At 34.9% G+C, this 15,791-nt stretch overlaps 3 protein-coding genes across 8 annotated transcripts; 2 read left to right on the plus strand and 1 right to left on the minus strand.

The window, feature by feature from the left end:
• Window positions 1-1,508: 1,508 nt before the first annotated feature.
• LOC105774056 (DNA-directed RNA polymerases IV and V subunit 4) lies at window positions 1,509-4,722 on the plus strand. 3 transcript variants are annotated; one of them, XM_012596378.2, is made up of 11 exons: window positions 1,509-1,671; window positions 1,789-1,886; window positions 2,257-2,316; window positions 2,426-2,491; window positions 2,604-2,687; window positions 3,540-3,651; window positions 3,727-3,804; window positions 3,931-3,964; window positions 4,038-4,106; window positions 4,221-4,315; window positions 4,399-4,722. In XM_012596378.2, exons 2-10 carry the CDS (start codon window positions 1,811-1,813, stop codon window positions 4,293-4,295), a joined length of 654 nt encoding a protein of 217 aa, XP_012451832.1. In that variant the 5' UTR covers window positions 1,509-1,671; window positions 1,789-1,810; the 3' UTR covers window positions 4,296-4,315; window positions 4,399-4,722. The 3 variants fall into 3 exon arrangements, with proteins under 3 accessions (XP_012451832.1, XP_012451831.1, XP_012451830.1); XM_012596377.2 differs by having other exon boundaries at window positions 4,408-4,722; XM_012596376.2 differs by having other exon boundaries at window positions 4,221-4,722.
• Window positions 4,723-6,445: 1,723 nt separating this feature from the next.
• Window positions 6,446-10,895, plus strand: LOC105772883 (probable galacturonosyltransferase 4). 2 transcript variants are annotated; one of them, XM_052632164.1, is made up of 9 exons: window positions 6,446-6,764; window positions 6,856-6,890; window positions 6,979-7,020; window positions 7,122-7,179; window positions 7,276-7,430; window positions 8,099-8,307; window positions 8,458-8,815; window positions 9,080-9,655; window positions 10,390-10,895. In XM_052632164.1, the coding sequence occupies exons 1-9, from the start codon at window positions 6,662-6,664 to the stop codon at window positions 10,663-10,665; spliced, it is 1,812 nt and encodes a 603-aa protein (XP_052488124.1). In that variant the 5' UTR covers window positions 6,446-6,661; the 3' UTR covers window positions 10,666-10,895. The 2 variants fall into 2 exon arrangements, with proteins under 2 accessions (XP_052488124.1, XP_012449821.1); XM_012594367.2 differs by having other exon boundaries at window positions 6,447-6,764; window positions 8,048-8,307.
• Window positions 10,896-10,994: 99 nt separating this feature from the next.
• Window positions 10,995-14,960, minus strand: LOC105772884 (ent-kaurenoic acid oxidase 1). Of its 3 annotated transcripts, none has more exons than XM_012594369.2 (9): window positions 14,795-14,960; window positions 14,340-14,597; window positions 12,473-12,950; window positions 12,113-12,376; window positions 11,951-12,040; window positions 11,783-11,861; window positions 11,595-11,701; window positions 11,354-11,475; window positions 10,995-11,264 (listed from the first exon to the last, which is right to left on the minus strand). In XM_012594369.2, the coding sequence occupies exons 2-9, from the start codon at window positions 14,591-14,593 to the stop codon at window positions 11,159-11,161; spliced, it is 1,500 nt and encodes a 499-aa protein (XP_012449823.1). In that variant the 5' UTR covers window positions 14,594-14,597; window positions 14,795-14,960; the 3' UTR covers window positions 10,995-11,158. The 3 variants fall into 3 exon arrangements, with proteins under 3 accessions (XP_012449823.1, XP_012449824.1, XP_012449822.1); XM_012594370.2 differs by having other exon boundaries at window positions 14,804-14,951; XM_012594368.2 differs by having other exon boundaries at window positions 14,340-14,914.
• Between the last annotated feature and the right edge of the window lie 831 nt (window positions 14,961-15,791).

Below are 15,791 nucleotides of genomic sequence, written 5' to 3' on the forward strand. Positions count from 1 at the left end.
CTTCTATTAGTCTTGCCTAGGGCTTTTTGAAGTAGGAAACTTTCAACCTATTTTTATTTGTTTTTGTTTATATTTTTGTTTGATTTGATTGTGGTTGTGGAGATATTTGATTGTTGATTCTAGGTAAGGCTATGTGAATAGTTTGATTGTGAATTTTCTTGAATTATGATTTTGGCTGAGAGGGAAATGGTGAGTAGGTTAAAGATGAAGGGTTGTTGAGTTGGTTGGGTTAGAGGTGAGACATACGGAAAAAACAATGTTTTAAAAATTAGATTAGCTTGAGTTGTTGATATTTTTTGGATTAATGGACTAGGGAGAAATGATGCAAAAATTGAGTGACCAAACTCTAAAATTGTAAACTTACTAATAGTTAAGTAAAATCGGGTATAATTTATCTTTATTTTTATTATGTTTTAAATTGGCGTAATAACTTATTTAGCCCCCCAACTTTATGAAAAAGTCATTTTAGCCCTCCATTTAATTTTGTCTCTTTTATCCCTTAAACTTCTATTGTTTATCAAATCACTCCAAAATTGATGAAAAATTAACCACTGTTAACTTTGCTGATGTGGCATACACATGGATGCCACACCAGTAATTAATTAATTTTTTAAAATTTAAAAAATTTTAAAAAATATTTTTTAAGAATATAAATTTATTTTAAAAATTAATTAATTGCTAACGTTAACATATACTTGGATTGCCATGAGGATGTTGTGTTAGCGAAGTTAACAAATGTTAATTTTTCCATCCATTTTGGGTGATTTAACAAACAATTCAAGTTAAAGGGTTAAAAGAGACGAAAAATCAAATGGAGGGCCAAATAAATCATCATGCCTTTTAAATTTCTAAATTTCGTTGTCGAGTCTAGACTTGCTCATGGGTTTGGCTACTGTCCAGGCCCGAAAGCTTGCCCAAAAAATAGGAGGGTTTGAACAAAAATACGAGGCTTAAAAAATGAGCTTGGATAAAATTTAATGCCTGTATTCTATATAGGCCGAAATCAGGCCGAAAAATCTTGTCCAAGGCCCCATCCGAATATATTATGTTATAAAAAATAATTATATATATTTATATCAAATCACTACCACAATAAAAAATAAACTCATTACCCAAAACCTAAAAAAAAAAATTACCCAACTAAATAACCGAACCCAAAATATAGAATTTTAAAAATTATATTTAATATAATAAAACATTTATTATATTTATTTGTGTTTTTGAATATGATGAAACATTTATTATATTTATGGAAATATTTTTAATATAAATAATTTTTAATGTGTTAAAAATTTTTATTTTAATATTTTTAATGTATTTACTGTATTATATTTAAAAAAATATTTTTAAATAAAAATTTAATTTAGGAGAACCAGATTGGGCTTGGATTGATCTTTGAGTAAAAAAATAAACTCTTTTTTAGACCAGACTGGACTCAACTTGAAAAGTTGATAAAAATACTTTGCCTGACCCAACCCCTCCTCAAGTGAAGCCTCAAAACAGGAAAAAGACTTCACTAACACAATTCATTCATAACCCCCGCCAGTCAAAACAGTTCTAAAGGTTTTTAAGAAGGCAGGCTGGCAGCATTATAATCTTAAAGATTCTCAAGTCCACAATTTTTTCTCTCTCGTTTCTACCTCTCCAGTTCTACCCACTCTGCTCCGTTTGGTATTTCTTTTACTATATTTGCATTGGCTTTGCAAGTGCATGCTTTTTATTATTTATTGAATTTTATTGATGATTTACGCCCTAAAAATTGGTGTGTTTTGAATGAACAATTCATAGATTTTAAACGTTGGTGGTGAAAATGTCGGAGAAGGGTGGCAGAATGTTCTCCTTGCCCACCAAAACAACACCCAAATCTTCTCTCAAATCCACCGCTGGTTTGACTCTCTTCCCTTTGATTCATGATTCGTTATTTTTTTGCGCTTCTTAGTATATTGTGTTCAATCCCCTTGCCTCTTCTATCTTCATTTTTTTTTATTTAGTTGTTAATTGCTCTCATGGTGTAAAACCCTCTACTTGTATAACTACTTAATAATAATTAGCCATGGCCATAACAAAGACAAAATTTGCTAAATACCCCTTCTTCCTTGTAGTTATTTATTTATCCATATCATCATTCAGTTCATTCAACATACATTAGAACAAATTTGATATCACTTAACGCATTAAACATGCATGCACTCTTTGCTCTGTAAATATTTTGTTATTCTTTAACACCCTTTTCCGTGGCTTCATTAACATTGAAAGGAAAAGATGATAATTCAGCAAAATCAAAGAGGGGAAGGAAAGTTCAGTTTGGAACTGAAGGTCAATTGTTTTTCTTCCTTTTCCTTTTGTTCTCTGCCTTTTGATTTTTATATTTCTGTGAATATCATCCTTACAGATCCTACTCTGTCTGTATTTTTCCTTCTTTTAGGTTCACCTGATGTTAATTTCTCATCGCCAAAATCTGATGGCAAGTTTGCAACCCCTTTTGGTAAAGGTACTATCCCCTCCTCACTTCTTCGTGCTTTCAGTAAAGGGATTATCTTTACTTTTTTTCCCCTAAGGTATTGCCTGTTTTCATTGACACTGCGTAAAATATAATGTACAAGGTGGAAAAGGAGAAAAGGCAGCGAATGGTGGAAAGACTCATGTGGCCAAAGAATCACAGTCATTGGAGCTCAGAGTTGAACAGGGTTTTTACTTGCCTTAACTACCATACATGTTTGTTTCAATGATTTGTTACTCTTTGTTTACCAAGTTAGTTCTTTGTCAAGCCTGCATTTAGGTTGTATTTATACTTTTTTTCTTTATTTGAATGATTAACAGTATTTCACTTGTAGGACGTGAAAACAATAAAAGATGGCATCTTTGCTAAGAATTTTAATTAGATTGCTTATTGTAATGAGTGTGCACACCCTGGCATCAATTTATAAATAGTAATATTTTTCTTTCAAAGAAGTAGAAATAATTTGTTTTCAAGGGAGTATCACTTTTTATCGTAAGCATTTATGCTGTTAAACTGCCAAAGGAACATAAATTTCCTTTCTAGGTATCTTATTGTGCACTTCCGTTTCCCAATTTTTTTTTGGTGAATTACAATAACAGGGCAAAGCCCGAACAACCAACGCGACTAGCGCGACTCGAACCCAGGCCACACTTGGGGCGGTCCATCAGGCCTTCTAATGGGATTCTCCTTTTCCCAATTTTTGATATTCTTATTAGATCAATTACTTTCCTTGGTCTAATTTGGCATTAATGTATGTTACATACTGGTTTTCATTTGGCACCTGGATTTTACTTTTATTTATTTATTTTCTGATTGGTTGTTTAACTCTGTTGTCGTTCCTCTTCTGTTGGCCTCGTTACTTCTTTTATTGTCTTTTATCATGTGCTTTATGGATAGAGTGTCTTGGGTTTTTAGATTCTTCTCTCTTTTTTCAAATAGTCTTGGTTTTAAGCTTCATCTTTTCTAAAATTAGTATTGGTTTTAAGATCTGTGTCTGAAGCTTTGCTTAAGCTGGAAAGGTCATTGCCATTATTTGCAGAACTTCCAGAAAATGTTAAATGCCTTATGGACTGTGAGGCTGCCAGTATCTTAGAAGGCATTCAGGATCAAATGGTTATACTCTCCAGCGATCCAACTATTAAGCTCCCTGAGTAAGAACTTGCTTAGAATCTTTGATCTTGTGTGGAAGGGTTCATCAAATTGCTCTAACCCATCATCCTTTTCAGATCATTTGGTTCAGGACTGCAGTATGCCAAGACTGGTAGCTATTATACCAATCCCCAGTCTGTTAGAAAAGTTCTTCAGTATCCTTGATTTTCTGTTTTCCATGGCACTTATATAATGGATAATTTTCTTTTCATTCTTTGCTTTATGCGACATCCAATCTTTTTGTGCTTCATCTCCTGTTGAACCATTAACTCAAATCTCAGATCTCTTACAAAATATGGTGTCTCTAACAGTGAGGTATCATGTCTTAACCTGAGTGCTTAATTTGAAACAATCAAGCTGCTGTCTCAGTTCCAAAATGTTGTTGCAGATTTGTGTGATTGCCAATACTTGTCCAGAAACTGTTGATGAAGTTTTTGCTCTTGTCCGATCCTTGGAGGTATGACCCATATGGGTATTTTCTTAAATCTGATATATGAAGAATAGGAGAGTAGGAGCTTTATTGTAAAATGAAGCAAAGATACTAGTTTGACATTTTTATTGTGTGATTTAGGCTAAGAGAAGCAAACTCACTGGACCACTTAAAGATGTATTGGAAGAGCTAGCTAAACTTAAAACATCAACCTAATGGCATGTGGGGATGCTCTGGTAAGATGGCTTTTACTAGGATGTTACTGCTGTAGGTTCTAGCCTTCTAGGTTGTGATTATTGTTTGGATTCGATAAACCAAGTGTGTGTAGGTTACTTGACTGTTGGAGGCAGGTTACTTGACTGTTAAGAGGCAGGAGATGTGCTTTTTTTTTTTTTTGTGGGGAAGCCTTGTTGGAACTGGTTTGAAAGAAATTTCCTCCTCTCTTAATTGGTGGTTGTACCCTTTCCATTTTAATAACCAGAGATTAACTAGACCTTGTGCAGCACGAATTGTTAACTGTTGGAATATAATTATCTTATGATGTGAATTTGTAGTCGAATATAGATATTGTATCTGTAGCAGCATTGTTTGATGGGACTGCAGGATTTTATAATTTTTGGAATATTATATCTTATTATGTGAATTCGTGGTCGAATATTGGTATTGCATTTGGAGCAGCATTGTTTGATGGTGATTATTGTTGCATGACTGGTTTGCTACTATTAAGAACTGAATCTCTCAGCAATCTCTTTCGATATGGAAAAATACGGTTGGATGAGTTGCTTTGCTTGCTAGTTGTGTAAGTAGGATCTAAATACTAGATGAACTCATCTTGGGGGTCTCTCTATGTCCATCCCACCATTTCTTAGGCTTAGGTGGTAATCATAGGGAGCCTTAAGAAGCTTGCTCTTTGATGTGCTTAATTGAAATAGTATGGTTAAGAAGAACATGGAGAGATGATTTAGTTTTGTGTTGTATTGATATGTAAAAATAAGTGGCATAAAAGAACATAGAAAGTTGATAATAACATCCTTATGAACAGGTGAATGTTGAAGATGTGTCGGTATAGGAATATGGTTGTGATGTAGCGGAGAAATTGGTGGAGTTTGTTTGTGTTGCAGCTTGCAAGATGGAAAATGGTAATATGCTTATGGTGTATGTCTGTTAGATAGAGATGTTTTGAGATAGAGATATATGTTTATGGAAAAAATAATTAATGTATCAAGGACCAAAAAAGAAAGAAGGAAAATTTAGAGATAGATACAGTTACTGCTAGATGGATGGTCCCTCCACAATTGTAAGTAAGATAGACGTGGTCGGTCAGGATTATTTGTATTTGGACTCCATAGCGTAATGGTTCTAATTTCTGAAGACATTGTGGTTCTAATTTTTAAGAGATGTTTGGTATAGTTATATTCTAATTTCTCATGTTATTTTTATAGGCCATAAAATGAACATTAAAAATATAAAAGAAGTCATAAGGATAAAGACTAGTTATCGGCAGCATTCTTTTCCCAAATTCTAACTCTTACAAGAATTAAAACGAGTAATTTGAACCTTCAATTATATTTAATTTAGTGATGGTGATTCAAATTAATTATAATTATTATAAATGTCACATGTCTAATTACAATTAATTATCAAATCCAAGTATTCATTGAGTTTTCTAAATATACCTTTTTAATTTATTTGAAATTAACTTTTTAATTTTTTTACAATTATAAAGGAAAATAAATGTTCGCCGCCTTAGTTTAAGTTGCAGTTGCGTTATAATTTGTGAATTAATATAAATAAATTGAAAATTAATTAAATTGTTAATATTTCTTTAATTCGACCAAATTAGTTGGATGACTTCAAGTGATGGGACTGCATGACCGGTTTCACTATGATGTAGCTCTGAAAATATTGGGCGTAACTCATTAGATTCGGTCCATAAACTCAACCAGGGATGGAAGACTCATAAATATCACATTCTGCCGACACTTCTTCCATTATGATTTCCAATATATCTAATAAAAATACGATAAATACCATATGTTTCTCTACTTAATACGGTGACCGGTGGTTTAACCAATTATTCGTTTTGTGTTTTAATTACTAATTATATTCTGGCATCATCTTAAAGTAATAAATAAATCCAAGACGAATTAAACCGAATTTGTATCTCTTTTTTTTTTTTTTATAAATAAATGCCATATGGCTAATAATTTATTATAACATTATGGAAATTTAATTTGGTTTACCCTCATGAAAAAAAAAAAAGCAACAGGCAACGGGACATAGTAATGATTGGCCATTGACAAATTAAAATAATTACGGCCTTCCTTTAATGAAAAAACTCGTTAAATAAATTAAAAAAGAAAAAGAAAAAAGAGAGAGCATCATATCATCTAGATCTAGAAGGCTACAACTGAAAACTAGAAATAGCATCCATTCTCATTCTCTCATACTCATCTCTCTGTTGTTCTCCCCTGCAAACAAGTTTTACAGAAAAGAGTGTGTGTGTGTTTTTTTTCCTATTCTTGGTTGTGGTGGTAAAGAAATATGAGCAAATTGTTCTAAAAATAGAAGGAAAAAGAATAATGAAGGTGAGGCATATAGTATTGGGTTTACTCTCGATTTCCGTCATTGCTCCCATCTTTCTTTACACTGATAGGGTCGGCTCCTTCGTCAATCCCTCTTCTTGTACGTCTATTTCTCCTTTTTTTTTTTCTTCTTATTTTCCTGTTTCCATTCTTTCATGCTGATCTCTTCTTCCTCACGGTAATTTCTGCAGCAAGACGCGATTTTCTTGATGATGTTTCAGCTTTTGTAAGTTTCTTTCTTCTTTCTTTCCTGGGGTTTAAACAATTATAATGATAGACAAAAAAAAAATTAATTTTTATTATTTCTTGTGCAGACGGTGTCTGGCGATACTAGACATCTCAATGTTCTTCACCAGGTAGTAACATAGTAGAATGTGTTCCATTTCTTGTTCAGAGTTTGCATTTCTATTGATTGGTTTCAGATCTAACGCCTTCAATTTCCAATTCTTTGCCGTAGGAAACTTCCACCGCCTTGAAAGAACCCATTGGTGTCGTATATTCTGACCACTCTACAGGTTCCTTTCCCAACGGTTATTTATTTATTGTTGTGTTTGTTGAAGAATTAGGCAATGCAAATGTGAATTGATGGGTGTTTGATTTACCAATGACAGTGACGAGGGAGCATAAATCAGCACGAGTGCTTTCTGCTACCGATGAAGAACGTCAACAACAGCAATTATCTAACCCCATTAGGCAGGTCATCGATCGAGCACCCCCCGGTCTCACCACTGCCCTGGATTCCCATCCTAATGCCTCTGACATCTCGGTAATTGCTTCCCCTATCTTTTTTAGTATTTCATGTCATTTTCTAAATCTTCCCCCATTCTGTGTATGCCTATTACCTTTCGCTTGCTATAAATAGGCGTATTTTATCTTCTCATATTGCCATAGCAGCGTTTTACTAGTAATTCCCGGTTTTCTCGTTGATTTTATTACTTGCCTCTTATTTGAGACTGTTGTACTACTTTGGAAACTTGAATCGTCCCCTTTCTGTATGTACTAAACATTTGCTTTATGTGGTGCTTCAGTTGTCACCAAAACGGAAATGTGACTATACCCCTAATCCTCTTATTTTTACCTTATCATTTCTTTTTCCATGTCTTTGTGTTGAGCTGTTTCCTTCAATTTTGAATTGCATATCTAAACAAAAAATTCTCTTTAATAAGGTTCAATGTAAACTTTAACCTTGAAGTTATTTTATTCTGTGACCCTTTTGAGCTTGTTGGCACTTTTTGCTGTTTTTGTCTACCCATAATTGTTTCTCTACGGCTAAAAATAGTTTCTTGATGCTGCCACATTTCCAGGATTCACAATAAGAGTAAGTGTTAAACCTAATTGTGAGCTTAGTTGACAGTTATTTTACCTTGTTTGCTTTACCAATAGGCTATTGAGCTTGAGCAGCAACCAACTCAGCCCTCTGGCAAAATTGTTCAGGAGCATTCAGATAACAAACATGACAGATTGACTGAACCAGCAGATGCTCAGGTCCGTCACCTCAAAGATCAGCTCATCCGTGCAAAACTATACCTGTCCCTTTCTGCTATCAAAAACAACCCACATGTTACAAGGGAGCTTCGACTGCGGGTTAAGGAAGTTACACGTGCTCTTGGTGATGCAACCAAGGATTCAGATCTGCCAAAAAAGTATCTTATTTCTGAACATAGGGCTGCTGATCTCTATTTTAAGCTTTCTTTGCTTTCAGTTTGTTAAATTCCCACATCTGTTCCTTATTTCTTCAGGGTCAGCCACCACAGTTTCTACATCACTCTAATTTGTGTGTGTTTTTTGTTCAGTGCTGTTGATAAGTTGAAAGCGATGGATCAATCGTTAGAAAAAGGGAAGCAGATTCAAGATGACTGCGCTGCTGTGGTAAAGAAGCTACGGGCTATGCTTCACTCATCTGAAGAGCAACTACGAGTGCACAAAAAGCAGACCATGTTTTTGACACAATTAACTGCAAAAACGCTTCCCAAGGGTCTTCATTGCCTGCCTTTGCGTCTTACTACTGAGTATTATACCTTGAATTCTTCTCAACAAAACTTTCCAAATCAGCAGAAATTAGAAGACCCCCGCCTGTATCATTATGCTCTTTTCTCAGATAACATATTAGCAGCAGCAGTTGTCGTAAACTCAACTATCTCACATGCTAAGGTAATACTCTTCTATGGAGACTTAACTCGTACTTCCTTTGGTTGCCGGTGGAAAAGGAAACTGTTCATCACCTTAAATCTTAAGTTTGCCATTTCCATTTCATTTTAATCTTTTACACTCTTGAGAGAAGTAAAGGTTGGGGTATATGCGTGTGCATGCATGTGTGTGTGTTTTTGCATAAAACTTGATAGGTACATAATTACAATTGAGCTCCTTGTTTTTGTTGACTTGTTGAACTCGTGAAATTTTCTTGATTCTTTGCAGCACCCTTCGGATCATGTTTTCCACATTGTTACTGATAAGCTTAATTATGCGGCAATGAGAATGTGGTTCCTAAGTAATCCACCAGGGAAAGCCACTATACAGGTCCAGAACATTGAAGAATTTACATGGTTAAACTCAAGCTACAGTCCAGTTCTTAAGCAGTTAGGTTCTCCTTCCATGATTGATTATTACTTCAGGGCACATCGGGCTAGTTCTGATTCAAATCTGAAGTTCCGGAACCCAAAGTATTTGTCCATACTGAACCATCTTCGGTTTTATCTACCAGAGATCTTCCCAAAACTAAATAAAGTGCTGTTCCTAGATGATGATATAGTAGTCCAGAAGGACCTTACTGGCCTTTGGTCCCTTGATTTGAAGGGAAACGTCAATGGTGCTGTTGAAACTTGTGGGGAAAGCTTCCATCGGTTTGATCGGTATCTCAACTTCTCAAATCCCCTGATCTCAAAGAACTTTGACCCACATGCTTGTGGATGGGCATATGGAATGAATATTTTTGATTTGGCGGAATGGAGGCGGCAAAGCATCACGGAGGTATACCACAGATGGCAGAGGCTGGTAAGTGACGGAAGTTCCTTGCAAACCATGTTAGATTTGGTTCACATTGCTAGTCTTAATTAGTGATCACCTGACTTACTAAGTGGAAGTTTGTTTGATCTGTCTTACCCGGTACTAGTATGCCAATCGCGCTTAAAGTATAAATGAAAGGAGTAAAACAAAGTGTCGCTTCGGGAAACATGGGTATTGAAAATCTTTGAAACCTAGAGGTTCGTAATTTTAAAGGAGGTGCTTTTTGGGATAACAGCTATTTATTGGAAGTAGCTACTTAAAAAAAGAAATACTTACTAGATTTTTAAACCCAGGTTTCCTCTTTTCCTTCAAGTGGGGTAACGGGAACTGCTGCTGAACAACTCTTTACTATTCTGTAACATATAATAGCTGTCCCTTCTCAAATGGCTGTTTAGCATGGCTTGCTACACCCCTTAGGTGCTTAAGCCTCCTGATCACACTTGTACACGTAGAGAGATGTACGATTAAGTGATTGGATCATACCCCACTTCTAGAATGGAGAAAAAAAGCTACATTTTATTTCAGTGATACTTTCCATAAAGATTTAGAGTTTGGTTGTTGACTTTTACCCTCTATTTTGAGTGCCATTGTAAATGCTAAAAAGGGTAGCTTGGAAGGTTCAATTCAGTATTTCTTCATTGTGGGCATATCCTATACTTTGTACATGGTGTCATACCGGTGTATTACCTTGTTTCTAATTTCAAAGTCAATTTTATATGCAGAATCGTGACAGGCAATTGTGGAAGTTGGGAACCCTGCCTCCTGGTCTCATAACATTTTGGAAACGCACATATTCCCTTGACAAATCTTGGCATGTGCTGGGGCTTGGCTACAATCCTAATGTAAACCAGAGGGAGATTGACCGGGCTGCTGTCATACACTATAATGGCAACTTGAAACCATGGCTGGAGATAGGTATACCCAAGTATAAAATCTATTGGGCCAAGTATGTAGATTATGAGACAGTGTATTTGCGAGAGTGCAACATCAATCCGTAGAAAGCCTTGATGGGATATTAAAGTGTGGTGGTGAGCCATGGTTTACCCGTGCATTTTGACATCAATTTGTAGTTATTTCGTTAAGAGGTGGCGGGTTGAAATTCATCATGCCTTGTATACATTGTCAATTTTGTTTTTGATTTTTTGGCTCGTACCGCAATGTGTGGAATTGACGTTGATGCGACTATTTTTTAGCTATTTAAGCAGAAGTGCAGCCGTATTTGTTTGTATATCATCCGTAATCTTTGTATCCCTATGCATGCAGCTAAGTTATATTCTTTGTAGCGAATTACTTTTTATGCATAACATAATAAACAGAAGCGAATGAGTTTACTGAAAGAGGAGCCAGTAGTAACACATTGGTTTCATTCAAATTCTACATTTAAGAATCCCTTACAGGAGATGCTAATATTATGATATTATCAATATTGTTTATTTTAATTAATGAAATGGGATTGTTGTTGAACCCCATCTAAAAATTCCAATATCCTTGCTAGGGTGGTGAAGGCAGGTTTTTCTTGATCACTGCCAAGCAATTATCATGAGGCCTTGTATGAGGCAGATACCTAATTTTACTCTCAGGATTAAGCCGTTCCAACCTGCATTGTAACGTCACTCAACATCAACATCAACAATTTCAAGCTTGAATTGATCATGAAAAGAAACCCAACATTGCGAAATAACTTACTGATAGTTGAGGAGGAAATGGTGAAGAAAAATAGAAATTTCAAGCTTGGCAAGATCATTTCCAGGGCACAACCTGCTTCCTGCTCCAAAGGGAAGGAAAGTTCCTGCTTTGGCGTTATAGTCCTGCATATAGTTAAGAGACCATTATAATTTAACTAATAGGTTACGCTTTATGGTTCTTGAACATACATACGTATAAAGAAAAAGATTGAAGGAAAGGTAAAAAGCGTTGTGAAACTTACATCCCATCGAGAAGGATCAAATTCTTTTGGATTTGGATAAATCTCAGGATCCAAGTGAATGCTTCTGAACCAAGCTAACACTTTCCATCCCTTTGGAATAGTATAACCTGAAAAACCAATAGCTTTGAGTGTGAATGATGTAGCAATATCACTATATATATTAATATAATCATATCATTAAAACTGACCGCTTATTTTGACGTCTGTTTTTGCCTCACGGAAGACCATCAGTGAGAATGTTATCAACCGAAGCGTTTCATCAATCACCTTCATATACATATAAATCAAAATATAAGCAGTGAAATGAAGGGTATGTTGAAGCCTTACAATTAACTGATATAACAGATGTGATGTACCTTGGATAGGTATTCCATTTCTCGAATATCCTTAAGGGTTAAACCTTTTTGGGTAGGTGGTCTTTTCTTCACAATCCTCTCTTGCTCTGCCTGTATACAATAAAATAATACTGTCAAGTAATGAAAAAGAAGCACATTAATGCTTTGAGACTGCTTCAAAACCTTTGCTTTTTCTAGAAATTCAGGGTGTTGTTGCAGGAAAATAGTCGCCCACATCGTAGTATGGCCAGAAGATTCATGGCCTGCATTCAGGTACATCAACATGATATCAATGATTTCCTCATCATCTAGTGTTTCACCTTTCTCATCTTTAACATCCATCAGGGCATCCAACATGTCTTTCTTCTTTGTGGACTTGTTCGTCTTCCTCTGACTTCTCCGCTCATTCACCACTGATTGAAAAGCTGCCACCAGGTTTTTCCTAGCCTGAAAAGAAGAAAATGCATTAATCTATTATGAATTATCCCTTCTTAGCGTAAGATAAGTAACTTGAGTCGCAAGAAAGATGTAAGAAAATCTCACCTTCAGGGCTTTATAGTAGGCAAATCCTGGGACATTGATTGCCATGGCTCTAACTCCATAGTTGAGAGTTGTGTATTCCCTCTCCAGAGCTTCCATTACTTCTTCGCTTTCCGAGCTTAGAAAAATATACATTATTATCCGAAAAGTGAGCTTCCGGAGCTGTGTCAAGAACTCGATTTTTCCCATCTTGGACCATTTGTCCAGGGTAGATATGACAATGTCCTCGATGTATGGGATGTAAATGGACAGTGCTTCATGGCCATTGACAGGAGCTGAAGTTAAACGGCGGAGACGCTTATGTTCTTCATAAGGGATACCAATGAATGATTTTTTTCCAATGAGCTCCACCGTGGACGTAGGCCATCCAGGCTTAAATGCATCATCATCATTTAATACCCTTTTACATGTTTCAGGCATTGTCACGATTACACTTGGGTTCCCAAACATGAAAGCCTTGTAGATTCCAGTACGTCCAAATCTGCATTAAATACATTGGTCATGAATGATGGTCAAGGATTTGATGATGTTTGATAATTTCTAAACTTGTTATCTAAGTAACATGTCGACTATTATCAGATTGGCAATAAAAACAAGTGGTATCAAAATTGTAGATTGTAGTAAAATGGAATATCTTAGCAAGTAGGACAACACTAAAAGACATTATAGAAGGCGACAAGAGAGGCAACTGCCCCATTCTCTAGACATAAGGTGGTGGGTCTGGATCAAAAACATGTAATTCTGTTTTTTTTTTTGAATGAAAAAGTTGGCATAGGTCTCTAAGGGCCTCTCTTCCCCTGACAGGCTACGGCTCTAGCTGCTATGCTCCTCTTGTGTCATCACACCACCATTCTTTTTTTTAAACAATGACACCACCATACTTATTTCTGCTAATATTTTTTATACTTTGTCTGCAACTATACATAATCACATCACTCTTTTAACCCTTGAATAAAAAAATAAGATTCGCTTATACACGTTTGAATCTAAATTTTTTTGCATTGACAATAATGCTGCAACCTAAACAAGCTATAGCGTTGCATACTCTAAAAACTTACAACTAGGGTTCGTTAAAAAAAACCTCTAAATTCGTGGGTTGAGATGAGTTCCATTAATCCCAATATACTTAATAAAATTGCTCCCTTTTATTTTATAGTTATTTTTTATATATTTTAACTATAAATTTTAAAAATAATTAATATAATACAAAACATTATGTAAATTTTTTGAGGAAATGTGATAGGGTCGATGAAATTATAAATCAGGGTGACAAGAAGCAATCTAATCTTGCCCCAATCAAAGAAGTTAATTTTCTATCGATACCGATGATACTGACCAGAACATCTCATTCCATTAATAAACCAAAACATTCAATTTTACTTTCTGTTTCAGCGTAAATTTTATTAGTATAGATCTATTTTGATAAATTTTTTCCATACCAATTAATATATTTATGTTAATTTTATGATCGATATTTAGGGTTTGTGACTGTCCTTCTCGTAGTAATATTATATCCAAGAGTATTTTCTAATATTTATAAATATTTTTATATAAAATGAAAGATAAAATTGGAAACTATAGCTATACGTATAAATATGAATAGAAAAAAATAATGGGTCTACCGCTACTAACTTGCGACCCCAAGCCATTTCTACTTAAGAGACAGCAATAAGAGGCCACCCTCTTCAATCAAATCAAGGTATGGAATGAAGTGGAATACAATGACGTCTCTCACTTCCCTTTCCACTCCATACTCCATTTCTATTTACCTTTTCCTTCTTTTTCCACCATTTCTTTTTTATCTGCTGCTGGTGGTGCCCTTTAAAGCATATAGGAAAAAAGAGCGGTGATGGGTGGCAAAGCAAAGTACCTGGAAACAAAAGAAGCGATGAAGGAATCGGGATCGTCGGACCTAAAGGCTCGGAGAAAGGACCACATGTTGCCGATGAAAGGCCACCCCAAATCCCCTGGCGGCAGAGAGTACCGCTCATCGCCCAATCGGGTTTCATACACCCACGGATTCACTCTCTCCAACACCCATTTTAGAAAGGCGAAAGCAGCCAGAATTGCTAAGAAGGCGACCGTCCACATCGAGCCCGTGATTTCCATTACAACAGCAACCATCACTCTGTTACGGTGTAACCTAAGTTGTCAACATTTAGATATGTGCTAGTACAGGAAGGAGGCATTCATGGAGAGTGGCAGAAACATGGTAGTGACAACGCACAGGCAAATAGGGAAGTATATATGGTAGTACTAGAAATGTTAATTAGATAGGATAAAGATAAAGGAAAAAGACAGGGAATACTGGGGAAGTGAGCTTGCCTTGCTTACCACCTCTATCTCTATGCATCCGCTTTCTAACTTTGCTCTTGTCGTTTCCCAGTTTGGATTATCTCTCTCCACTCCCACTCTCTATATCCTGCTTATATTTTGTAATCATCCCTATTTTTCTTTTCCTCTTTAAGCTTTAAAGGGTTGCACGCGAAGCATATATATATATATATATATATATATATATAAAGGACTGTAAAAATTATTATGTTGAATAATAAAAAATACGTAAAAATAAAATTTATACTTAAAGATAATGGGCAGTAAATGATGAATAATAAAACACATATCCAAAATTAAATTAAAAAGATTGACATTATCGAGTGTAAATGAAATAATTTGTATAATGCAAGGTAAAAGGGAGATATATTTAAAAATAAAAATATTATGTATGTAATTATTTTAATAGTTTCCTTGATGTTGAATTCACTTAGAATTACAACTGCAATCAAAGTAATGGCATTAGATATAAAATGAGTAATGAGAACTCTAAGAAGACGATGCGAACGAATTTATTTTAAAAAAATCGACTTTTAAATTCTTTCCTTTTTATCTTTTATTTTATTTTATTTTCATTTTCTTTCTTCTTCTGTACGTGATACCTCTCTTTCCCTTCTTTTCCTTTCTCATTCTTTGGTTCCAGCCAAAACCTAGTCGGGTCACCTCCTTAATGCCAAAACGTTGCGTTTTGCAACAACTCCAGTTTTAAGTGTTTTACTATATATTAATTTAATTTAACTATTTCTTAGAACTTTTCATAAAATCTTAATTTAATTTTAAAAATATGATATTGAGTTTAGATAAAGAATATTTTGAAATTATTTTTAAAATACAATAGATTGTGTGAAATTTTATTTTTATATACAATTACTAACTTAATTTTAATTATTAATTAGAAAATGTAGATTGTTCATTAAATTTAAATATTACGACTTTGAATAATTTATTGTAACCTTATTTATATTTCTAAATATATGTTTCGATCTTA

The sequence above is a fragment of the Gossypium raimondii genome, chromosome 6 (assembly GCF_025698545.1).
Source record: "Gossypium raimondii isolate GPD5lz chromosome 6, ASM2569854v1, whole genome shotgun sequence".
Classification (NCBI taxonomy): domain Eukaryota; kingdom Viridiplantae; phylum Streptophyta; class Magnoliopsida; order Malvales; family Malvaceae; genus Gossypium; species Gossypium raimondii.